This window comes from Elephantulus edwardii, unplaced genomic scaffold (genome assembly GCF_000299155.1).
Source record: "Elephantulus edwardii isolate Elephantulus edwardi_28Jun2011 unplaced genomic scaffold, EleEdw1.0 scaffold00103, whole genome shotgun sequence".
Lineage (NCBI taxonomy): Eukaryota > Metazoa > Chordata > Mammalia > Macroscelidea > Macroscelididae > Elephantulus > Elephantulus edwardii.
The window spans coordinates 11,940,320-11,966,977 of record NW_006399853.1 but is presented as its reverse complement, the minus strand read 5'-3'; the positions used below and the strand labels follow the sequence as shown (position 1 = coordinate 11,966,977).

At 47.9% G+C, this 26,658-nt stretch overlaps 1 protein-coding gene across 1 annotated transcript in view; it reads right to left on the bottom strand.

Annotated features, from left to right (window-relative positions):
* The window catches only part of ZNF532 (zinc finger protein 532), a 133,750-nt gene that overhangs the window by 58,999 nt on the left and 48,093 nt on the right, over positions 1-26,658 (bottom strand). Inside the window, exons 2-4 of the mRNA XM_006891748.1 lie at positions 14,140-16,499; positions 2,802-2,983; positions 1,052-1,228 (exon numbers count right to left, since the gene is read on the bottom strand). Coding sequence (XP_006891810.1) covers positions 1,052-1,228; positions 2,802-2,983; positions 14,140-16,482 — 2,702 coding nt within the window. The 5' untranslated portion in view covers positions 16,483-16,499. The remainder of the gene's footprint in view (positions 1-1,051; positions 1,229-2,801; positions 2,984-14,139; positions 16,500-26,658) is intronic.

The following is a 26,658-nucleotide window of genomic DNA, read 5'->3' as shown; positions in this document are numbered from 1 at the left end:
CCAGGTGTGCCGTCCTCCAGGCTCTGTCCACCCTCCAGGTGTGCCGTCCTCCAGGCTCTGTCCACCCTCCAGGTGTGCCGTCCTCCAGGCTCTGTTCACCCCCCAGCTCTGAAGCTGCATAGCCCGTGCTTCTACTCCTCAGGCCCAGAATTTTATTTTCATTTCACTTGTAAATCTCTTTTTAACTTTATTGTTTAAGCACATTTATTACCCTTTTGTAGATTTATACATGTGAAAAGAACCCTTGTAGGAATGGGCAAAAAGTTAGGAAAATACTCTTTTGACATTTTAAAATACTTGGAATTTTAAGAAAATATCAAGTTTTTCCTATGTTATTCAAGTTCAAAATTACTTGCTGTCTAGCAGTCTAGGTAAAAGGACCCCCAGTGGTGCCATGAATTAAGCGCTGTGTCACTAACCAAAGGTCAGTGATTCCAACTCCATGAGTGAGGCTGTAACCCAGCACCTAGTCACGGGGAGGGGTGAGGGTCTAACCAGGGCCTGGTCACAGGGAGGAGTGAGGACATAACCAGGGCCTGGTCACAGTTAAGAGGTCAGGAAGTAACCGAGCACATGGATCCAAGGAGATCTAATCCAATAAAATTCTAAAGACATTAACACCAGAATTTTTTTCTTTTCTTTTATGAATCAAGAATTTAAGATTGGCTACTGAAATTAAACTTAGTAATTAGCGTCTCTCACTGATTTAATCTTTTAAATATATAGTGAGAAGCTTATCCCGTAAGACAGACACTCCAGGCAAATCTAAAGGTAACAGTTTTTCATAATCCTCCTAGAATTTTGCTTGTTAAAATTATTTAAAGAAAAAGAACAAGCATTGTCTTATCTAACAAAAATGTATGACAAATACATATATGTGTGACACTTCCACATAAGCCCTTATATCTACAAAGAATGTGAGTCTTTACGTAACGAGATGAGCTTTAAAGAGCACTGATTTAGCACACGTCACCAGGTTTTTCATATACTCTTAGCCTAAGTGTTATCCAACAGACCTCTGGGCCCCCTACGTCAGCAGAAGAGGACTTACTTTGGTTCTCCTATCTTGATGCCGGGATGCTGTGTGTAGGCATGGGAATGTGTACTTGGGGCAGACTTGAACGCCATTGGACAAATAGGACACTTGTAGAAGACTTCACAGTGAGAGCCTTGGATGTGAGACTTCAGGGCAGCCACGTCCGAGTACACGACATTGCAGTGCACACATCTGTCGGGGAGACAAACACCAGCTCAGTCAAAGGGGAACGTCATCGTCAGAGAATAGGGCAAAATGAACGTGTTCAACAGCCCTGTGGGTGTCTAATGTCATTTTGGAAGCACTTCCATTCTTTGGCTACTCATAACAGATCGTTATTATTTTTATATATTTAAAAGGTTAAAAAAGAAAAGAAAACGGTCTGTAATGACGGAGCAATTCTAAAGTGTCTAACGGGAGCTCAAGTGGTCTAGTGGGTAAGGAGGTGTGCTGCCAACTCAAGAGCAGCAGGTTTGAACTCGTCAGCGGCTCTGCAGGGTAGACAGGCAGCCTCCGCCTGTGTCATTTACCGCCTCTCAAAACCTTCTGGAAGGTCAGCTATGAGTCACTTCTAACTTAACGACAATGAGTCTGAATTTAAGTTTCTAAGGGTCGAAATCCAGCCTCCAGACTGTGGTGAGACTGACGGGCCGTGGGGGACAAATCAAGAATGGGGACACTCCAAGACAGTGAGTTCTGGCTTTTGGGACAAGATCTACACCCTGGCCTCACTGCAGAGCCCTGGCCTTCCAAGCCATCCCCAATACCTAAGTGGCATTTCCAGATGGACAAAATCTATGCTACATCACAGCTGTCTAAAGCTGTGTGTCATTGACAGAGAGGCGGGAAGAGGCCCCAAAGTCAGAGGCGACTCAGCCACTCTTTCCTAGCCCTCTGTGATGTGGTCTAGGGTCTGCATGCCGTTTACGGGGTCCCCGGAGTAGAGGAGCCAACTACATGGGTTTCCATCTCCTAGAAGATAAATTTTAACACTCTTGTACTTATTTAAGAAACTACACAATTATGAACCCCTGGAAAGCCAGCAGCTTTTAAAAAGTGCCTCTCTGGCTACTTTCCTGATTTCTTTCATCTCAAATAATTTGATAGCTGGTACATTTCTTACTTCTCTTCTATTTTTATCTCTCCTGCTCAGAGATTCTCAGCAACATTTACAACACATCTGATGACACATTCTTCCGTGTTTCTTCGTTCCTGAAACTATTTGAGAGTGGTCTTACTCCCTGGAGGGTCTCCAAACATCTTAGACCCCCTAAGACAACTCAACAGGTGGGGTTATGGACATGTTCTGAGTCTGAGGAAGGAGCATTCAGGTAACTAAGAAGGAAAACAGAGGTGATTGGGGTAGAAGGCTTCTTTCCCTCAAAAGCTATTTTAGGAAAGAGTATACATAGTCGATCTTTCCAAGTGGACAAAATAAAGGATATTTTTCTGCTTTAACTAGAGGAAAATATTAAATGGTGCAGAAATGCACGTTTGCTTGCTGGGGTTTAAATGCAAGAAAGTATGACCACCGTGTGTGCTGAGCAGGGTACAAAAGACAAGCTATAAAGGTTGGTCAAAGTCAAGTGTCACAATTTTGCCCAGAATGAGCATCTCATCGACTCAGGGGCTTGTGTAGGTCAGCGGGTCACCACCACATTCGCGTACTCCACAGGACTCAGACCAGCTCTACTGCAGAGAGAGTTCTAACACACTGTCCTGGGAGGGAGGGAGCTTCAGGCGCCCTCAGGACGAATATACTGACCGAAAACCAACTCTCCGCGTGTAGTGCAGACAGTTCTTGGTGACGTGGGTCTGGAAGTGCACAGACCGGCAGATGGCCCCGCACTCGGGGCAGGTGTAGGGAGACTTGTGCTGATGGATCCTCTGATGTGACGCGAAGCTGCACTGGTTAGGAAGCAGCATCTGGCAGACTGTGCAGGTCTTCTAAACAAACCAGAGGGGACAAGAGTCGGTCCTACTGTGTGCAAAGGACCCTGGTTAACCTCTGAGTGAGCCTACATCCCTCGTTCAGCTACCAATGACCCAGACCTAAACCCGAGGAGAAAGCCACCTTGAAAGTTCCATGTTCAACGCCAAAGTCTCTACAGGGCTAAAATAAAAACAAGCACCCAAAATGTGCACAGAAGAGAATGCCCACTTTAGGAAGAGTTCAAAGTAGGCTATGTCCACTTTCATTCAGGGGGAAAAAAAAAGGGGGGTCAGGAGAGAAGTTCACGTGAAAATTGCATTACCAAACCAACAACAGTGCATATAAACAAGTTCATGCACATGCTCGTTTGAAAGTCAACACAGTTCCTATACTCATAAAATATTTTCTTCAAATTAATAGGAATTACTTAGAGGCTAAATCAGTTTCTTACTTCTGATGATTTCAGTCATGTGAAACATGAAGCCCAGAAATGCAAAAGAGATAAACTGCTATGTAGGCTTCACCAATAAACGCAACAAAATTTTTTTGTGTTGGTTTTTTAAAAAGAAACAGAATAGCTACAGCAACTCATTGCTCTTTTTTGCACATAAATTGGCTTTTAAATGAAAGAACTACCCATGCTGTGACTTACAATTAAAATCAATTAACTCAATTTTAGATATATACATTTAAGCATTAAATTGAAACTTCATAAAGCTTTAAATCTGATCACACATAAAATTAAGATGGAAATCCTCTGGAAAAAAGCTCTGTGTCATTAACTTTCCAGAAAAAATTAAAGCACACTCGATTTTCAGCCCTTAAACTATTTGGAAGCAGGAGTGGCATCCACCTCCTAAACAACAGGCCTCTGGAAACTCTATGAACTTTGATAAATGTCGAGAGTTATAGAAAGGCTTCAGGCCTTTTGCTCACAGGGTCGCTATGAGTCGTGCTCGACTCAAAGGCAATCAACAACAACATATTGCTCTCTGGCAGCACTGTGGTTAAGACAATTAGCCTCAAATCAAAGAGTTAGCAGTTCAAACACATTACGTGCTCAGTGGAGAAACATGGATACGTCTGTTTCGGTGAAGATTCACATCCCTGAAACCCTATGGAGGCAGTTCTGTTCTGCCGTTTAGGATCATGTTATGACCCTGAAAGTGTTGATGACTTACAATCAACTTGATGGCCGTGGATTTATATGTAAACATTCCAAAATTCCAACTCAAATCCACGGCCATCAAGTCAATTATTACTCACATCACCCCTGTGGGATGAGTCGAGGCTCCTTTCCAGGGAATCAAATCGTTTAGTACAGTAGAACCTGCCTTGTGAATAGAAAGATGTACAATAGCATCTGCTTCCATGGATAACAGCACTTGATTAAATGGTTTCAAGTGTCTTTTCACATAGTCTGTATGCAATCTTGATAAAAAAAGAGCTGCCCTGTAATCTCAAAGGCACGCGGTTCGAATCCACCAGCTGCTCCAGCTGCCGTGTGGGAGAAGGATGGACTGTCTCCTCGGGTGTGATTAACTGCCTCTGAAAACCTGCTGGTGGGTCAGCTATGGGTCGGTTCTGGTTCCGACTGATGGTATTCAACAACAACAAACCATCCTGATAATGAAGACCTGTTTCCAGCACTTTGTTAACAAACAATACATTTTTACTCCAGCCAGTCTCCTTTGTCTCAGAAAACTAATACTCTTCACCGAAAGACACTGCTTTTCAACAGTCAGATTGAATCTAGGAATCTCTAAGAAGTTAACAGTGGAAAATGGTTATTTCCTTTACAGCAAATGCTTCTGGAGCTCTGGGCCCAATCCTGGCGCTGAAACCAATCACTAGCATGCCAAGTGTCCTCATACACCAGCCAGAATTGTGTCCTCTGATATGTGTTGTGAATTCCAGTCTTACATGGGAAACTGGGGGAGCTCAGATGGCCTCGTCTGTGAGGCTGCAGCTCTGTGGCGGTTCGAATCCATGAGCTACTCCACAGGGGCAGGCCATGCGATGTCCTCCGGTGTGATTCACAGCCTTACACACCCAATGGGGAGACACCTGAGTCTGTCCCCACCGCACAGCAACAAGGATGAGGGGTGAGTACAATCCCGACTATCTCCAACTGGTCCCTTCTGATATATAAGGAGATGGAGGCAGCAAACAGTGGGGGGGGGGGATATTCTACACTGTACAAAGATCATCAAGAAACAAGTCACAGAAGATGAAAACACAGGAATATGTCCAGTCCAAGCAGGCAGGACTTTCCCCCAGGGGCTTCAGGCCTCCCCACCTGTGAGAAAAATGTTTATTAAAACCACCCCCCCTTGCACACCCATGTCCATCAGGCTTTGTTCACAATAGCAAGGAGTGGGAAACAACCTAAGCGTCCACCAACAAACAAATGGATAGAGAAGCTGTGGTATATTCACACAATGGAATACTACGCTGCACTGAAAAACAAAGAACTCATGCAAGATAATTCAAAATGTGTGACCCTGGAGGACATTATGCGAAGTATCTCAGTCACAAAAGGACAAATACTGCATGGTGCCACTGTTGTAAAACAGGACTGACAGCGGGGTTATGGTGAGACTGAGGAAGATTATCACACAATAATGTATACTGCATTGAAACAGATGAGGGAGAGAACTGTTTAAAAGGGATATGTGATTAGGTATTTTTGTCATGACTGGAGTCCAGAATGAAGGCTGTATAGTGGAGTGGACCTGGGGGGAGGGTTTGTATAACAATGAAAGAACTTTTCCAAGAGGGCAGTGTACTGGGGGGAGAGTTGGGAGGGGAGAAAACGGCAACAATGAATGAATGACAATCCAAAGTCTCTGTAAATTTTCATTGAAATTAATAATAAATTAAAAAAGAAAAACCCTCCCCCCTTGCAACAATGAATGAATGGAAATCCAGTCTCTATAAATTTTCACTGAAATTAATAATAAATTAAAAAATAAAAAAACCCCAACCCCCCTTGCAACAATGAATGAATGGAGATCCAAAGTCTCTGTAAATACTCACTGAAATTAATGATAAATTAAAAAAGAAAAAGAAAAAACCACCCCCCCCCTTGCAACAATGAATGAATGGAAATCCAAAGTCTCTGTAAATTTTCATTGAAATTAATAATTAAAAAAATTTAAAACCAAAACAAAACACCCCCCTTGTGGTGCTTCTGTGAGAGAAGCAGTAAAGAACTAAGACACAGGTGATTACTGGGTGCCAATGAGCTGGTTCTGATTACAGTGACCCTCTGCGTGACAGACTTTGTCCAGTCCTGTACGATCCTCACCACAGTGGGACTGAAGAGGAGGTTTGAGCTCAGCACCCTCTTTTAATAGAGGAGGGCTTATCAGCATAACAAGGGAAATACTCCTACATGCTTCAATTTCTCTTTTAGGTTGGAAGAATTAGCCTGGGAAAAGTACAGTGGTAAGAAAGGGGAGCAAACTGTGAGTAAACACAGCACAAATATACGCTCCGATTGCAAAACGACCAACGGCCAGCACAGCAACCCGAGACAGTATTTTAATTAAAGCGCTAAAGGTCACAGACATTGCCAAGCTTATTAATCAAGTGAGATGCTAAGGAAATTGCTTCTGCTTCTTAACAGCAGGTTCATAATCCTGCCTACAGTGTAACGCCCTTTCCCACCACCAAAAAAAATCTGTTAGGAGACACAGCCGTATTTTCCAGCTTCCACTGTCGTCCAATTTCACAATGAAACACAAACAAAGAGTCTCATGTAGGAGTTCTCTTAATTGGAAACAATGCAAAGTGATCATTAGAGCATTATTGATTATCTCCATCTTTTGTTCCCAGAACTGACTGACTGTAGTAGTTTTGTCCCAAAATCATTCTGCTACGTGGAAAAATTTCTCATCACGAGAGTTGGCAATTACGTGGGCAGATTTTAAAGGGAAAGGGTGGCTGTCACAGATAAATTCAGTAAAGTTACTGGCACTGGAGAATAGAGATACATTAAGGGGTGCTGGTGGCATGGTGCAATTATGTACTGGACTGCTAAGGAAAAGGTTAGCGGATCAAACCCATCAGCTGTCCCGAGGGAGACAGAGAAGCAATTGCCTCCTTCTAAGATTTATAGCCTCAGAAACATGATAGAGAGCTGCAGATTTTTTGGATGGTAGTTGCTGTGTTATGCTACCAATTTAAAAGAACTGATTTTTGTTCTCAAAACTAAAATGAGCAGAAATCCCTAAAAGTGAAAGACGAATGATGAATAAGGAAGAACAACAGAAAACGGGTATCTCTGAGCTATGGTACTGGTAGAGATGCTGACCGGGCCACCAAAACCACAAATCAACCAGTCTTGGAGGAAATACGGCCGGAGTGTTGCTTAGAAGCAAGAATGGCTGCGACCTGGTCTCATACACTTTAGGTATGTGATCAGGAGGGGACCAGCCCGGGAGAAGACATGAAAAACAAGGGGTCAGTGAATGAGAACAAGAACGTCAACGCGATGGAAGGACACAGTAACAGCAGCAGAGGGCCTGAGTCCAGCAGGGATGGTGAAGGTCAAGCAGGATCGGACAGGACTTCATTCTGGTCTGAACATGGGGGTGCTATGAGTCAGGGCCGACAAGGCAGCACTTAACAACAACAACAGATTCTAGACAACCTCACCTGCGCTCCGAAGTTGACTTGGCCACAACTCAAAGAAGCCATTATCCTATGAGTCCCACCTTCCAAATTTAAAATTCTACGCTTCTCATCACAGTGAATCAGCACGATGAATTGAAACAGAATAATTAATAAGCCAGCAATTAAGGAAAAGAACCTGCTTCGAGTTCTGGATCTGTCACTAAAGGGACATTTGTTTCTTCAGTTTTGACCAGAGAACCTGTACCGTTAATTCCCTCATTCGACGGCTGGCGTGGACTGCAGGGGATGAAGGAGGACTTTTACAATGAAGAGGTTACGTGTAGCTTTCACTGGCAGCAGCTGGCCAAACACAGTCATCATGGTTTTTACTAAAGAGCTCAAGGAATGGCCTCTCAGAAGGCTGAAATATCAATTATTAAAGCCACAGTCATCAGATCTTAAATATTTCATGCAGAAGAGGAGGAAAATTTCTCTAGCCCCAGCCTTTCCTCAAAGTGTCCCCAAAGCAAGGGCTATTATCAGACAAGCTGGATTACAAAACTCCAACTGGGGCAGATGCTGGTGGGAGGGTCAGCCGCCTCGGGCTCTACTCTGCAGTGGTGGACGGAGCAGAAAAGAGATGTGGACCCCATGGTGGATGTGGACGAGTAGGCCTGGACCACATCTCCCATCAAGTGAGACAACCCCCAGACTCTGATCCGGGACATAAGGAGAGGTAGGCTTTGAGCTAAACCAAGTACAGCAACCCAGCACACCCCCAGGGCCTTGTACTGGACGTCACCACGCACTGGACCTGTCGTGAGAAAACATCCTTTTGATTCACTAAGGGATGTATAACGTACGTATCAGGCTGCTGACTGAAAGGTCGGCAGGGTCCACCAGCTGCTCCTCAGAACAGAGCTGGGGAGTCCCTTCCGTAAATATTTACCACCTCAAAAACTGTTGAAAGGGTCAACAAGAGTCAGAACCAACTTGAAGAGCAGGGTGTGGGTCGCTGCAACAATTAGCATTTTGTGTTTTATGTGGCATGCCCACAGGACCACCGGAAGAAGAGAAGGAACCAATGGGTGACAGAATTCAGGCCCCAAAACCCACCTTTCCCCACTGCATCCAGCAGTCCCCAGGCTATGCCTGGGAAAAAGTGGCCTCTGGGGTCAGGGGTTACATGAAGCACCCTGAGAAGTCAGAAGAATCATCAGGACAGTCTCCCCGCCAGTCTCTCCATCCCAACCCACAGTGACCCTGAAGAACAGAAGACCACCCCACAAAGGTTCCCAAGGCTGCAATCTTCATGTAAACTTCGGCGCACTTATTCTGAGCAGTATTCTTCAGAAGGAACCTGCCCTTGGAGAGAGAAGTCATGCTGGGGAAGGTACTGGGTCCCAAAAGAGACCAAGAGCCTCAAATAATGATATGGCACAATGACTACCACGACGGGCTTGAGGCAGGACAGAGGGCGTGAGGATGGTGCATGACAGGCCAAGGTTCAGAGCTGCTGTCCAACTAGGAGTCGTAGCTGACCTGGGAGTATCATCTAAACAGCACAACGTTCATGGAAGCCAAACGTCTCATCTTCCCTCCTGAGCTGGCAATTCAAATCCTCCATTGTTTCATCAGTAGCCAGTCTTTGCCACCAGGCTCCACCCACCACCTAAATGGGTCAAAACATAAAAGGAGGGGGTATGAAACAGAAAAAAAGGAGGATGGTGGTGGCGCCGACTGAAGAAGAGGCCGTTCCCAGGAGAAAGGCCGTGAGGTCTTATTTAAGATGCTGGACTCAACAGCTTGGGAGGGAGAGGGGGGACTCATTCCTCACTGCTCTCAAAGACAGGCTTGGAATGGGGCGTGTGAAACACAGTCAGAGAACAAGGGCAAATCCCAGAAGGCAAAACGGAATGCCATCCATCCCCGCACAGGCTGAGAATCGCGGTCTGAACGACTTAGGCAGGCCACTGGATCCATTTTGGACCCGATGACAACAGGGCATCCACGTCAGGACCAGGTTACACTCCCCTTCCAGGCAGACAGAGTCAATGCTGTCCCTGGTCGCCCCACTAAGTGCAAAGGAAACCTGGAACATCTTAAGCCAGCCATCAGAGAAGGCCTCGGAGACTGACTGAAGGACGGGGGGCTCGGATCCCAAGAGCTCGGCGTGACGTCACGTGGGTCCCAGATTTTCTTCCATCTCATCAACCCCAGACAAGAAGCAGAAGTCCAACAGGCCATGGTCACAGACACACAAACAAACAACACTAACGACCCAGCACACGCCTGCACTCTCAAGTCAAAAGACCAAGAAAGAGCTGCCTGGTGAAATGGAAGCTCTTCAGACGACCGGAACTCTACCACAGCTGGGCACCACAAAATCGGCCGTGGCCCCCACTCCTCCCCACCCTGCTCTTGGGGAGCTAGACACCTCCACCCTCGAGGCTGTGATGGGGTGTCTAACACTGCTGAGCTGACGATCAGGAAACAGAGGTGACAGGGAGAAGACCACCCTTCAGGCTACCAGGGAGTGGGGGTTCAGATCTCTGTCGGGGGGTGATAAGCCCTCCGTCCCCCAAATCTTAGCCCTGCAGGGACTTTTAAAACTCCCTAAAAATGTAATCTCCAGGCCCTGGTGGATGCACCAGGGAATTCCATCAAATAACCGAAGCAGCATTTCCATCATGATACATAAAAAGAGCTCTGGTAGCCTAACCTGGAGGGAGATACGTGACTAAAGGCCACACCTCTCTGTGGGTTCAAATCCGCCAGCAGCTCCGTGGGAGACAGTCAGGCAAACTCCTCCCATGGGATTCACAGCCTGGAGGGTCAGCTGGGGGTCAGTTCTGACTCGGCACTGATGAGTGAATGAGGTACACATCATCTCTTCCAGAAAATAGGAGGGAACTTGCCTCCATTCCTCTTGGAAGGGCAGTCCTAATCTAAAGGTCCTCTGCGGTGCAATTAATTAAGTGCTCGACCACTAAATGAAGGCTGGGGCTCTGGGGCCCTACAGAGGAGCCTCAGGTGAAAGCATCAAGAAACCCTAACTGCTACCCAAGCAGATATATGCACACCCATGTTTACTGCTGCTTTGTTTGCAATAGCAAAGAGCAGGAAACAACCCAAGTGCCCATCAACAAACGAATGGAGAGAGAAGCTGTGGCATATTCACACAATGGAATACTACGCTGCACTGAAAAACAAGGAACTCATGAAATATACAAAATGGGTGACCCTGGAGGACATTATGCTGAGTGAAATATCTTAGTCACAAAAGGACAAATATTGCATAATGCCACTGTTGTAAAACGGGACTGACATTGGGGTTGAGGGAAGACAGGACAGGAGGAATGAAGTATAATGCACTGAAACAAATAAGGGAGAAAACTGTTTATATGAACGGGTATTCTTGTCATTACAGAATTCCAGAGTGAAGGCTGTATAGTGGAATGAACTTGGGGGGAGGGACTGCATAACAATGAAGGAGTTTTTCTTTTCAAGAAGAGTGAACTGAGGGGGAGGGGTGGGCAGGGAGAAAAGTGCAACAATGAATGACTGGAAACCCTAAGTCTCTGTAAACTTTCATTTAAATTAATAAATAAAAAGGAGAAGAAAAAAAAATCAGCCACAGAAAGTCCTCTGGAGCACAGCCCTGTGCTGACCCGAATGGGGCTGCCACGAGTGGGTATCAATCCACTCAAGTGAAGCCGTCCAGTACTAGAGAAGAGACGTGAGGCTGAGTTAACCTGTGGAAGGGGGGCGACCACTGCACTGAAGGATGGCAGCACAGGCTGAGAAATCAGACTCCCCACTGGGGCCTGGGCGAGACGTCTGGGAACGGCGGGAAAAGTGGTGAAGGGCCCCAGGACGGTGGTTCAAGATGAAACAGGAAACGAGCAGGAGGAAGTGTGGAGCGCATCTGGGCTGCGCCCCACTCGGCGACTGGCTGGGGCACGCAAAGGAAGAGCTCGCAGATGACCTGGCAAGAGGAAAAGAGAACCTGCTGGGCCTTGGGGTTCACTTACACCCACGGCTACCTCTTAGAGTCCAGGTGACACGGCCACCGACACATTTTGCTTGTCCCAGAAAAAATACGTAAGCGTATGTGCACAAGACAAGAACAGAGCATTTCCTTCCCTGAGCGGACAGCCTCACCATCTCCCCACAGCACGTTTGACCTTAAGCCGCTGTGGGGCCTGAAACACTAATAAATAAAAACTTAGAAGCATAGGGATGAAAAGAAGGCCAATTTCTACTTTTCTGTCCATGTCTAGTCCCATTGGTAGAGGAGGCAGGATCCTGAAGAGACCTGATGACTGCGTAGGATGCCAGACTGGAGGACACTGTCCGTGGGGAGAATTCTTCTAAGACAGGACACAGTCCACTGTCCCAAACCAGCCCCATGGACAGGCAAGGCAACAGGACACACAGACCCAGCACAGGGCTTTCCCTTACGATGAAAAGATTCATTAGACTCTTTCATGAAGTGACAACAACATAAGGGGGTATCCAGCGAGAGAACTCCAGGATCCCCACTGAAGATGCTCAAAGAGCTACAAATAACCACTGCATTCTTGAACTCTCTATCTGCTTCCCTCTTCTCTGCTAGTGTTTTTGCTTTGGGAGTCAATGAAAGATTTCAAACCAGAGGCTCCAAGAACAGTCAGAAAAACTCCTCCAACTTCTCTGCTAAGGGGTATACCCAGTGAAAAGCATTTTTTTGATCTTTAGTTCCCCAAATTCAAAATCCCACAAAGATGTGAACTCACTAGCTGCCCATGGGGAATGGACCCCCAGGCAGCTCCGCACTTCTGAAATACAACAGAAACCTTCTAATTAACATTCTGAGAGAAAAATGCAAAGGCGAGGACACTTCCTGGGCCTTCATAAACATAAATTTCACGGTGACAGGACAGTAGTTCCAACCAGCATCTGCTTGTCACGTCAAAAGCTGCCTTGTTTGGCTAGTTAAGTCATACAGTCTCCCCAGTTCAAACTCGTTTCATTCAACACCCGGCATCTCTGGTTACATCCCAAGAGTCAGCTGCGGGTACCAGCCACTGCCTCTGAGACAATGTTGACACCTTAGGACTTTCACCAGGTTTCTGAGGCTTATATCTTTACAAGAGAAGATGGTCCATCTTTCTTTCTCTCAATGAAGAGAGAAGTGGTGGATTCGAACCACTGACCTTTCATTTATCTGTTCAACATGTTATACATGCCCCTGGGGCTCTTGCCAATCTCAGTTGCTCCTCAGAGGACAGATGAGTCTCCTCTTGATAAAACTGACAGCTTTGGAAATGTGATGGGAGGCCATTATGAGTTGAAACCGACTCAAAGTGTTTTTAAGGTGCTCTGGTGGTGCAGTGCATTGAGAACCATGCTGTAAACCCAAAGGTCAGTGGTTGGAATCCACCATGGGAGAAAGATGGGTGGCCTCTTATCAAGGTTTCCTGCCAACCAACTCAATGGCAATAAGTGAGCACATGATAGTGAAATATTTCACCACTATCAATAATCATTATGCTGCAAAATTAAAAGCTATATATAAACACAACAGAAGGCCATTAATTTATGCTTAATTCACTGCAGTGACAAATTCTAACACCTGAAAGTATTTCTTGGCCACAATAAACTGCTAAGTTTAATTGGGAAAGACTTTAAAATAACTTCTTACTTAAAACCTGTCTTCCACTGTACTGAGTCAGAACCAATTGATAGCTGACCCTTCAATGGGTTTTCAGAAGCTGCAAATGGCAAGGGAGGAGACTGCCTATTTTTCCCCCTTGGAACAGCTGGTGGATTCAAACCACCCACCTTGGGTTTGCTAGAGCAACTCCCTATCCATTAGGCTACCAGAGCTCTCTCTTAAACAAAAAATTATCACTAGTAAAGTCAGATCTGTGCTGATACAGCCTGACTTGACCCCTTAATAGGAAGACACTATGGCTCACATTAGCTACACATAACCCAGTGACTCTGCTGTTAAGAATTCTTTGCTTCTGTTGTTAGGTGCCATTGTGTGAGCTCTGACAGTGGTCCCGTGGCCATCAGAAAGGAACGATGCCAGGTCCTGCGTCATCCTCACAATCTCTGCTGTGCTCACCCCTTTACTGCAACCACCATGTCGACTGTCCGTCCATCCAGCGAGGTTCCTCTTCTTTTGCACTGACCTACTTTACCAACCACGACATCCTTCTTCAGGGCCTGGTTCCCTCATGATGCCCAAAGCATGTGTGGGCATTCCCTTACGCATTCTAAGTCCAAGGCTCCATTAAGTGCTCATTGTACGTACAACGTATACCTTAAAGACTCATCCTCCCACAAGCCCCTTTTTAAAAATAACATTCCCACTTCCAACCCTGCTTCTGCTCTTTGAACACAATCCTTTCTCCCCGCCCCCCGCATGTGTGTACACACACACACACACACACACACACCCTGCTCCACTCAGCTGAGCTCCAACCTAAACCAAGAACCCGATAAAACGCTCCCGTCTACAGACTTATCCCTGAAAGGCCGCGTTTAAACGATACTCTACTTGTCCACTGGTGTCTGCAGCCTGCTGGAAGTGGGTGGCGAGCGACGTCTCGTCCTGGAAGACCTCGTTGCACTCCAGACACTTGAGGCTGTGCCTGCAGAGCTTGGAGGGGTCTTCGTCGAGAGGCATGGCCGGGACAATGGGTGTGCTGGAAGGAGCCGAAATGACTGTCCCCATGAGGCCGGACTGGATTTTGGCCACCGTGTGCGTGCCAGCGCCGGCCAAGCTCGGCAGAGCCGCCGAGGAGGAGGAGGAGGAGGAGGAGGAGGAGGACATGGCCACTGCCGGGGTGTTGCTCGTGGGGGAGGCGATCATCTGGTCCGCGGGGACCGGCTTGAGGATGAGGTGGGAGCACTGCATCACCACGCCCTTCTCCTTGTGGCCCAGGTTCTTGATGCAGTGGTTGCACGTGACCTCGATGCGAATGCTGCACTGGTCGTAGTGCTGGCTGAGGCTCTTCTCCAGGGCGAAGGAGTCGCCGCACTCCAAGCACTTGTAGCCGCGCGTGGGCAGCGTGATGCCCGCGCTGGCCGGGGGGCTGAGGTTGGGGATGTAAACTGGGACTGGATTGACGCTGCTCAGCACCTTGTTGAACGCCTCGACCACGGAGCTCTGCAGCGAGGACACCACCTGGACCCGAGACACCTTCTTGGGCGGCTGCGAGGCGGCTGCGTTGATTATTGCCTGCTTGATCTGCTGCTGAGGTTTGGTGAGCACTTGGCGGAGTTCGGAGGTGGCCTGGGCACCCTGAGGCAGGAGGTTAAGGTTGGCAAGGTGCACGGTCTTTGGCACGAGTTTGGCGTTGGCCAGGCTGGAGGCTGGCACCACGACCGTCTGCTGCTGGATGGCGTTGGCGGCCTTGATGATGGCGCTGCTGGCGCTCTGGACCGAGGCCGCGGAGATGACCGTGGCTTTTACCGTCGTGTTGTTGGCCAGCTTCAGGTTTATGACTTGAGACCCGGCCGTCTTCACGGCGGACACGGGGAGGAAGGCGGTGGCGACGGGCTTGATGGTGACCTGCTTAGGCGTCAGCTCAACGGGGGAGACGGCATTGGTCACCACGGCCGACTGCAGAGGCGCCCTGGGGGGAGAGGAGAGGACGGCAGCCGACGTGGGGGAGGACAGGAGGGACGTCACCGATGCCATCACGGACGTCGCCTGCTCGGAGGGCTTCTTCCCGGAGTCGAGGTCTACCTCAGGCAGCACCCTGGTCACAGTCCTCTTGATCTCCCCGGATGACGTCTTAATGGTCTTGATGCGAACTTTGGGGATGGCTGGGGTGGACCCCGCGGGGGAAGCCGGTGAGCCCTTGCTGCTGTTCTCACTGGACACGCTCCGGGGACTGTCCGGGGGCTTCAGGGATGCTTTCTTTGCCCCGTCGATGAGACTCTGGGATTCGGGAGACTTCTCGAGGGTGGCCGGGCTATCGTTGGCTTCTTTGGGTAACGGTGAGGACTCCCCCAAGTTGGTCGCCAGTTCTTTACAGGAGTCCGATGCAGCCTTCTTGGCGCTGAGGGCAGCAATGGCAGCAATGCACGAGGACAGCTTGGAGGATGCCTTTGCCTTGGACGGTGCCACACTGGCCAGGCCGGTGTCACTCTTGTCTGAGCTCAGCTTTCCATCCAGGAGCCTGTTTTCCAAAACCTTGTCCGAGTTCTCCTTCAACTTATCCTCCCCTTTCTTGACTTTGAAAGGTTCGTACACACTCAGGTTTAGGGAATTGTTCTCAGACTCTCGCTTGACGACTTTGTTTTTATCCAGGTTGCCTGAGGGGGAGATTCCCATTTTGCCCAGGCTCTCCCCTCCCAGGGTCTTGAGCTTGTCGTGGTCCTGCTGGGGCGCGGAGCCCGTCAGCACGTGGGACCTGAAGCTGGCCCGCATGTCCACCTTGTCGGGGGGATCATCCACCTCGATCTTCTCGTCGTCGTCGAACTCTTCAGCACTCGAGATGGGGCTGAACTGGCTGAACGCCGAGTCCTTCAGGGTCACCTCGGAGGCTGCCGCGTCTCCCTTCCCGGGCTTGGCCCCATCTTTCCCGTAGCCGTCCAGCGAGGAGGCCGACAGGAACCCGTTGTGAAGGCCGTTGCCCGTGGTCGGGTGGCCATCCTTCTCGGCACCCTCGGAGGAGTCGATGTTCCGCACGTTCTTGACGATGACGCTGACACCCACGTCGGAGGACGAGGGCGCGTGCGAGTCCTCGTCGCTGTGGGTGCTGGGCTTCACGTGGCTCTCGTGGTCATCATGGCCAGACTCAATCGCTGCCTTGGGATCGACCATGTCTGGGATGTCAAAGGCTGCCAGGAGGTCATCGAAGTCTGGGGTCTTCATATCCCCCATGGTCATGAATTTGATCAGATGTTCTGTTAAAGGAACAGAAAAGAATTCCATCAGCAATAACACACTGTTGACAAGGTAGCTAGTCCTGCAGGACATATTCCTACCCAAGCGGAACCAACGCGTGACTGGATTTACACGGCTGTTGTCATTACGTACCATCATCAAGTTGGAACCGACCAATAGATGACCCTCCAGTGGCTACTCAGAAGCAGTTCATCTCACTAGGAGACTGTCCGTCTTTCTCCTACACAGCAGCCAGTGGATTTGAACCACGTGCCTTTGGGTTAGCAGTGTAACTCCTTCCCTCTAAGCTACCAGAGTTCCCTGTACTTATGTTATTGTTGTTGCTGGGTCACATCGAGTCGAGCACACTTCATAGTGATGCTATGCACACAGACCCAAAGCCTGTCCTCCCCTGTGCCGTCCTCACACTGCCACTCTCCAGCCCCCTGCTGCAGCCATTGTGCCTGTCCTTCTGGGTGAGGGTCTTCCTCCCCTTCCCGACTGTGATGTCCCCCTCCAAGAAAAGCCTTTCCTAGCAACATGCCCAAAGGATGTGAGATGAAGCTTTATCATCTTTGCCTCCAAGGACCACTCTAGCTGCACCCTCTCCAAGACATACACTTAAAACTATGAAGGAAGGGGAGCTCTGGTGGCCTAGTGGCAAGAAGCTGCACTGCAATCCCAGAGATGCATGGTTCGAATCCACCAGATGCTCTTCCAGGAAAGGAGGGACAATCTCCCTCCTGTACCAGTCAGATCTGATTTGACGGTACACAGACACACAACAATAATAATAAAATTTAAAAAAAAAAACTATGAAGGAAATCTGAGATGAAGGGACAAACAGCCACAGAATGTACAGAAAACATTCGCAGAACTTAAAAAAAACAATTCCTCCAGCACGTTGTACGGTCTGACCAGGGCAAGAGCCCTGGTGGTACAAGGAACAAAGCACTCAGCTGCTGACCACAGGGTGGAGATCCAAACCCATCCAGCGGTTCCCTGGAAGAAAAATCCAGCAATCTGCTGCCGTCATAAGGCTGTCCACGGCCATCAAGTCTCTTAACTCATAAAAGACCCTGTCGGTGAGGGCGAGACTGCCTCACACAGTGGCCACCATAAACCTTTACAGAAGCAGACTGTCTCCTCCTTCTCACACAGAGGATCAGGAGGGTTCAAACCACTAACTTTCTTAGTTAGCACAGCTTAATCGCTGTGCTGTCAGGTTCCCTGTAAAGATTATAGCTGAGGACAAGCTCAGGGGCAATTCTGTCCCGTCAAGATGGGTCCTTATAAGCCCTGAAATTCACTTGACGGCATCTAACACCACCACCTCTATGGGTAGAGCTCCGACCCAATGACAGCGAGGTTGGCTGGAGCTGCTGCGTGGAGAAAAGCAGGTCTTCTTGTGTTATTGTTGTTGTTAGGTACTGCTGAATCGACTACAACTCACGGCAAACCTTGTGAACAGCAGCTCCACCCTGCACTAGCCTCACCACCTCGGATGCGCTCAAGCCCACCGTCGTCAGAGTCACTGCGTCAATCCACTGCTGCTTCTGTTATAATAAGTAGGAAATGGGCTCTTTATCACCCGATTCATCACACCGTTTTCATAAAAAGCTACTTCCAAAAACATCTCAACCGTGACAGCATTTAATTCCGCTAGCAACATGATCACTGTACGAGTCATTATCATAGCTGATTGTGTGCTGTGTTAGGGGAATACCACACTGAAAGAAAGCCATCACAATCCAAGAAACAATTACAGATTTCCATATTTATGCAGGGAAGAAAGAAACATCAAAACTCACCACAGGAAATCTCCAAGGAACAAAAGTTCCACCTGGGGTGGAGGGGGAAAGGGGATTAAAAAAAAATCCCCAAGACGACACTGTAACCAATTTATTTAATCATAATTTTCACTGCAGTTTCCCTACCAAAAAACAAAAAATAATCCCAATTTAATCCAAACAGCTCGGGGCAGAAAAAGAAGCACATTCCTGTTTGCTGTCTCTCTCTCTCTCCTCACAGCCTCTCAAGGCTTGAAGTACAGACACCGGCATCTCGTCACCACTCAGCGAACACAGCTACAGCGGGGGCCTTGCGGCTGAGAAAGGCTGGCGAGGGAATGAAACGACTCTTGAGGAGAACAGGGCCGGCCTGGGGAATGGAGCTCTCAGTGGTATCTGGACTAGATCAGGGGACGGAGGGAGCGAACATGATGCTCACGGCCCGTGACCAGAGATGAGGCTCTTCTGTATGGCGCTTGGCGTCTTCGAAGGAGGCCTTTCATGCCACCCAGCTGAGTAAGACAAGTGCTATGTGATGGTCAGATCACCCACTCACTATGGGGGCTGTGGTGGACTTTCTCGAACCAGGACAGGACCCCCAAGCACACCACCGGCGTGATTCCATTATTTTCAGACACAAACTACAATTTCCACAGGGGTTTGCAGTGACCTGGACATGGCTCAATGGTGCTCAAGAACTACAGCTTGAACCTGTCTTTATTTACCTGCCTGCCTGTCAGATACCTGAGGACTGGGGACTTTACACATCTTTACACAGCAAAGTGCCTAATTACTAACACACCACGAGCTGGGAGAACGACTCATAGTAAACCTATGAACAACAGATCAGAACTTTGACCTATCCTGTGCCATCCTCATAATCTGACACACTCCAGCCCACTGCCCTGTACAATCTATAAATGCTTGTACATTTCTTTCATACACACACACACACACACACACACACACTCTCTCTCTCTTTTTATCAATTTAAATGAAAGTTTACAGAGACTTAGGGTTTCCATTCATTCACTGTTGCACTCTTCTCCCTGCCCACGCCCTCCCCCCAATTCACTCTTTTCTTTGAAAAGAAAAACTTCTTTCATTGTTATGCAATCCCTCAAACGCTTATACGTTTCTTAAGACACGGTACTTATATTTGGGTCAAAATAATATTCTCCTCAGAACAGACTACACAAAGATCTGTGTAAACTTTAATTTAAACTTCAAATGTATCAGCAATTACTAAGACACTCTCAGGGAACACGCTCAAATACTTTTTAGAATCAGGTTGGGGAGAAGCACTGTTGAAGATGAAATGATGCCCTTCCAGCTCAAACTATCAACGTGTCTCCATTTGCACAAAGCTAAGGGCAGTCCCATATCCCCCCTGGGCATGTCCTCCGCATAGCCACTTGCCCTCCAGTGGGTGCTGGCTGGACCACACAGGGAAAAGAAACAGGTAGCATCCAACCAGCATCAACATTAGAAAAGACAGATGAGAAATCAACGACCATTTCCAAGCAGGCTCCAAGTGAGAATGTCCAAGTTTCAAAGTCCAAGGTCAAAGACTGTAATTTACGATCTTCTTGTCAATAACACTACATATTTAAACTGCAAAATGGGAGAATGAAAAGGCATGTGTCAGAGAATACATGGACTCCATTAACTTACTAATAATCACTGTTACGGACTGAACGTGTCAACAAAATTAACATGTCAATTTGGTTAATGCCTGATTCTCAGTATTATGTAGCAATCCCTTCATTTTTGTGATTTGGTGTTATTACCCTACGGGTTGTAAATCCTGATATTTAAGACATTAGGAGTCCTAGTGGTACAGGCTCCTAACAGGAAGGTCAGTAGCTTCAATCTACCAATGAAAGAGATGGTCAATCTCCTTTCATAAAGATTTAGTCTCATGCACACCCATGTTTATTGTGGCTTTGTTTGCAATAGCAAAGAGGTGGAAACAACCCAAGTGCCCAACAACAAACGAATGGATAGAGAAGCTCTGGTATATTCACACAATGGAATACTACGCTGCACTGAAAAACAAGGAACTCATGAAATAATATTCAAAATTAGTGACCCTGGAGGACATTATGCTGAGTGAAATATCTCAGTCAAAAAAGGACAAATATTACATAGGGCCACTGTTATAAAATAGGACTGACATCGGGGTTGAGGGAAGGCAAAGAAGGAGGGGATGAATGATGTATACCGCACTGAAACAGACGAGGAAGAGAACTGTTTAAAAGGGATATATGAATGGGTATTATTGTCATGACAGGAGTCAAGAATGAAGGCTGCACAGTGGAGTGAACTTGGGGGGAGAGATTGTACAACAATGAAAGAGTTTTTCTTTTCAAGGAGAAGAGTGAATTGGGGGAGGGGATCAGTGGGGAGAAAAGTACAACAATGAATGACTAGAAACACCAAGTCTCTGTAAACTTTTGCTAAAATTAATTTTTAAAAAAGGGTGGCTAGGATTAAGAACTGATTAGATGGCAGTAGGGTTTTGTGAAGATGATGCTGTTGTTAATGTTAGGTGTCCAAGTCAACTACAACTCGTACAGACCTTATGAATCTTGCCCTATCATGAACCAGCCTCACCATCTCCGACACCCCTGACCCCACTGCCACGGACACCGTGTCAATCTATCTTGCTGAGGGTCTAACTCTCTGGCACAGACCCTCCACCTTCCCAAGCATAATGTCCTTCTTCAAGGCCTGGCCCCTCCTGCCAACTTGCTCAAAGTATGTGAGAGGGAGTTTCACCATCCTTGCTTTAAGAGCATACTGGTTGACCTTGAACCTATTAGGAGGAAGACTTGGTGGCAGTTACGTTAATGAGGTCGGATGCAATCTACAGGATTAGGTTGCACCTGAGTCGATCTCTTGTTTGTGGATTTGGTTGCTTTTTTAATTTCAATAAAGGTTTACAGATCATGCTGGTTTTCATACAGCTAGTCAGAAACATTTTGTTTTATAACATCAATTGTCATTACTGATATAACTGATTCATTAATTCTATCGTATACAACAAAGAAGAGATTAAACAAGGAAACAGAGGTTGGAGGAATCTCAAAAGAACCAAGAATCTCAGAAGAATCAAGAAGAACCGGGAATGAAGCACGTCCTTTAGACCCAGGTCCCTGAGCAGTGAACCTTCTAGGTCCAAGAATAGACTGACGTGAAGAAACACGGAGGAGGTCAAAGGAAGAAGTCAGGCCTCCAGATGCCGAAGAGAAGCCAGGACCATCCTCAAGAACCAATCCCTTCCCTCAGAGCCTGCGTTCACACGTCTACCCTCCTCAATCGTGAGAGAATACACTTTTGTTTGTTGAAGACAACCACTTGTGGTGCGTGTTATACCAGCTCTACACAACTCAGACAATCCCTAAATACTATTGATTCTATTCTTTAAGCATCAAATCAGAGCTATGACATGAAAATTCACACCACAGCTGCCACTGGCAAAGCATTCCTGTGACCCCAGTTTGTAAAATGAGTCCAAGAACTACAAACTCCAAGACATGGGATCATGAAACACCTTGGGACACCCTTTGCCACCTCCAGAATTGACAAGGTCCACAGGAGGCTTTCTATGCAACCTTATATCCCAAACTTGGTCCAGACTCCAAACGTCTCCACGTGGTGGCTGGGCTCCCCTAAGAGTCCCCAGTTTGGGGAGCCCCTTTCACCCTGCCTTTGCAGCTGAAAAGACAATGCCATCTGCCGTCTCCCAAGCAAAACACATCGTACACAGTTCCACGTTCTTCCTGCCAGAAGCCTGCTGTGTCCAGGAACAAAAAGAATATAGAAAGAGTTCAAATGCTCAGTGTGTGGTGAGCCCGGGGCATGCGACCACCATGAAGGAGGAAGAAAAGTGACATGTGGAACATCACTTGGTGAGCAAAAGCTGTTCCCATCAGCTACGGCCACTGTCAGGGACTTTTGTGAATACATGGAAAACAAATCCATGATCTTTTCCTTTTGTGCACCCATAACAGGAAGCTGCCTGATTTAAACACACACACACACACACACACACACACACACACACACACACACACCAGGAGGAAATCATTGTGTAAGCGTTAGCTTGTGGTCCTCAACGTTGCCCACATCCTTTCCTATCTGCCCAATCAAAGCCAAACAAGGCTGAGAAAAACCAGGCTCCACTGTGACAGCCTGAACCTGGACAGAGTCTGCTGGACAATCGTCCACCTGCAGAGGGATCTGTGACAATCGAGGCACAGCCGCTCCCCAGGCACTCGCCCACCTGCAGTGGCCACCTCTTTGGAGAGGAGGCTCCCAAGATGCATAATGGTTTGAGCGCAGCCACTGCCCTAAAAGGATCTAAAGGTCCAGTGGGAAAAGTGAGCAGCAGTACAAGTCTGGGGAGTGAAAATGAACCCCCTGGCAATGAGTCAACTTCAAGTCCTAGGTCAGAGAGGAACTGTAACCGCTGATAGAAGCGGAGTACCACATCTCTTCTCCTGCAGAGCAGCGGGTGGCTTTGAACCACCAACCTTTTTGTCAGCAGTTGAGCACTTTAACCAACGAGGCACGAGGCAGTTCAAACTATAGAAATACACCTACAGGGCAGTTTTGCATAAGACATGGGGTCACCACAAGTCCACCACTACCAACTGGTGTCCCCAGGATGAATTAAGTAAGGGGACATTGAAAACCTCCCAAAACCCTGCTAGAAGGGTCAGCTATGAGCCGGTTCCAACTTGAAGTCTGAGTTTTTGTTGTTTTTGTTTGATGTGAAGAGGGGTGTGTTAGAGATTAAAAGACACTGTAGCCAAAAAGGAATCCCGAATACAAATGAGATTTTTGTTACCACTGAGTCAGTTAATTCTTACGGTGACCTCACAGGACAGAGCGGACCTGATGCGTGGGGATTCCACAGCCCTGATCTTTATCAAAGCTGCCGGCCTTCCCCTTCTCCTTCTTAACAGCTGGTGGGTTTGAACGGCTGGCCTTCCCTTGGCGGCCCAGTGCTCTGGCCGCTGTGCCACCCAGGCTGGTCTGGAGCCTGAGGGGTCTCTTGCCACCTGCACACAGTGGCCAGCGGGGACGCATCGTAACTGAAACATGAGATGACCATGGCCTTGACTCGGTCGGCTGAGGTCGTGCAATTCGTGTAACACACACCAGTGTGTAACTCCACACTTCTTCTCTGGTCTGGAGTGATGTCTTCATGCCTACAATCACGTGGTCCTGTGACCCTTCCCTTTCCCGCATGCCAGACGGCGGGCACAGATTTTCTACGTGGGGAGTAGAGGGAATAAAAGGTTTCACTTTCATTGCCTTTCTCAGTTTAGATTTAAGACAGAGGGAAATGTTCAAGTTTGAAAGCTTCTCCCTTTTCACTCCAATTTCTACATACAGATTATTTAAGGGGGGGAATCACAACGTATATCTTAAGATCCTCTTTTAAGCCTCCCATACTCTCAAGAGCTTGAGATTTCAAACGGAATATGCTTTATTCAGCCTCGTAAGTGTAACACATCTTCCTTTAAAGGCATGAACGGCCTTTTAACTTTATAACTGAAACCAATCTAATCAATGTCAAAACAGAACCTGTGCATGACCGGGATGAAGAGAAAACCAAGCTCGGCTGTAAACGCACTAAATCACAATCCAAATAAATAATAAAACGCCGTCTAAACCACCTCCAGCTCGCTAAGTGCATCTTTGCCCGGGCGTACAGCGCTCCTTCACCTAAAGGCAATCCTGGAGGGATGGGAGGAGGCACCAGGTCTGTTGACAGAAACGAAACTGAGAACTTGGGATCTGCTTTTGAGGTCTTCCTATGTTGCAGGCTGGATGAAAGCACCCTCCCTTCCTCTCAAAGCCTCTGAAAATTACAGCGTGGTGTCCTCTTTGTTGGCAGACGGTGAATAGTAAAAAAAAAGAGAAAGCCCTATTCACTCTTTAATCATTTCCCCCCCACACTTGGCAGTGGGGGAAAAAGCTCTTCTTCCGGGAGGGGTTTCCCAGCTAGACATCTCAGCGTGAAAGGTACAACCCTGCCAGGGGCTCTGGTCTTCAGACAGCTCAGGAGTGGAAGACGCAGGCCCAATGCAGCAGGGAAGACTGAGGTGATGACAACAAAAGAAAAGGCAAATCCAAGCCAGGAACACCAGGCTCTCATTCAAATGGGGGGAATACAACACACTCCCTAATAACAAAAAATAAGCTCCAAATTATCCAATCCTTTAAAAGAAACCACAATCTACCCATCTTCTTGACGGTGGTACACAAATCTCCATAAAACAGACTGGAACCAGGGCTGCTACTCCCTCCAGGCACTTCCTGGCACTATTTTGGAGTATCTGGCCACTCAAGTCCTTTAGGTCTTTTGTGTTTTTATTTCCACTGACATTTTCAAGAGAAAACGTTAGAGTTTACAGGCTCTACCTCATTTAAGTCCCTACTTATCTTCCCTTCAAATATGTATATATTCTTATAATACAGGTTTTCTATTTTATAATCCTTCCAAGTGAACTTTGTCTCCACAGAGAAGGAAGCCGACATCGCTGGTTTTCAGACCATCTCCACGGCTTCATCCGCTCTGTCTCCTTCCCGTCACTATTACATAACCTAGGCCTTTCTCTCTCGCCAAGCCTGTTTCCACCATTAGGATTTCCTGACCTTCCTTTGAACAGAAAAGCAGGGAAACCTCACATCTTCTTCTTCACAGACCTTCTGCTTCTGCCTCACTTCAGTGGCTTCTCAGAAGACGAGATTTCTCCCGCAATTCCTTTCCAAATGCCACGGCGGTTCTGTTACTTCATGCTTCTCCACTTCTGCTAATCCGGTGAGAAAAGGTGTTAGCTTCACGGTCAAGATCATTCTGTTTTCCTCTTCTTTTAAAACCAGATCAGAAGTGTGTCTGCAGCAGCTGCTCACAATCACCAGCCTCTCCCTGCTCCTCACTAGAAGGACAGGGTGGGTGAAAGGGACCCCCAAAACCGGCAGATAATTGTCAATGTTGTTCTGTGCTGTCGCGTCGGCTCTGATGCAGAACGACCCCACGTAGAGCAGGAAGAAACCCCTCCCGAGCCTCACAATCTCTGCTGTGCACGTGCCCACGGCTGCAGCCCCATGTCAATTCCCTTCACTGCACAGAGGGTTAGAACACACACACGGAGGGTTAGAACACACACACACACACACACACACCCATCCAGCCCTGCAGCCCCGTGTCAATTCCCCTCAGTGCACGGAGGGTCAGTACACACACACACACACACACCCCTGCAGCCCCGTGTCAATTCCCCTCAGTGCACGGAGGGTCAGTACACACACACACACACAGCGCTGTAGACCCACGTCAATCCCCCTCACTGTATGAAGGGTGTCCGTACACACACACACACACACACACACACACACACCCTGCAGGCCCAGGTCAATCCCCCTCACTGCACAGAGGATCAGTGTACACACATACACACACACACACACACACACACACACCTGCAGCCCCATGTCAATCCCCCTCACTGCATGGAGGGTGTCAGTACACACACACACACACACCTAGGCCTGTACAGAAATGCCTGGGTGGTGCACACAGTTTAGAGATCAACTGCCAAGCAGGAGGTTGGGGTTCAAACACACCACAGGTACTTGGGAAGAACAGCTAGTGATCTGCTTCCGGAAGGGAGGTCCTATCCTTGAAAAGCTCAGGAGCACTGGTCCACCAGACCCACAGAGCCCCAAGGGCAGGAAGCAAACGGGCGGTAACTGGATACTTGAATACGGCTTCTGCTGTGTGTCACCAAGCAGGAACCCACCCACAGCTGACCTTCCAGAGGCAGGTGTCAGAGGCAGTTAACCACATGGGGGGAGACTGTCCACTGTTCTCCCAAGGAGAACCGGTGGATTTGAACCGCCACATGCCTTTGGGATTGCAGCGCAGTTTCTTACTACTAGGCCACCACTGCACCCTCGATTAAGGCTTTGAGGGAAACTATCCAACGACTGAAGGAGCTACAGACGCACTTAACAATTACACAACATCTGAAGACCCCAAGAAATGACAAAAAGAAATTCTCCTTTTATCCTTCTTTATCCCCAAACCAAGTATGGATCTCAGCATAAGGCTGGATCACTCTGGAGATCCAGCAGCTACTTCAAGAAGGCTGGTAAACAAACGTGGACAAAGGAACACTGAGCAAATCCCTTCTGTCAGTCTGTCTGTCCACGTGCCCGCTCTCGTCTTCCTGCCTGCCCTGGATGCCCTCACCAGGCAGCAGAAGCCCCCCCGGTCGAGCAGCCCACCAGGGGAGCCACGCTGCACAAAGGCGGGTTGGAAGCCAGGAAAGGCCAGCACACAGGTGGTGTTTGTTCTGTGTCAGGTTTC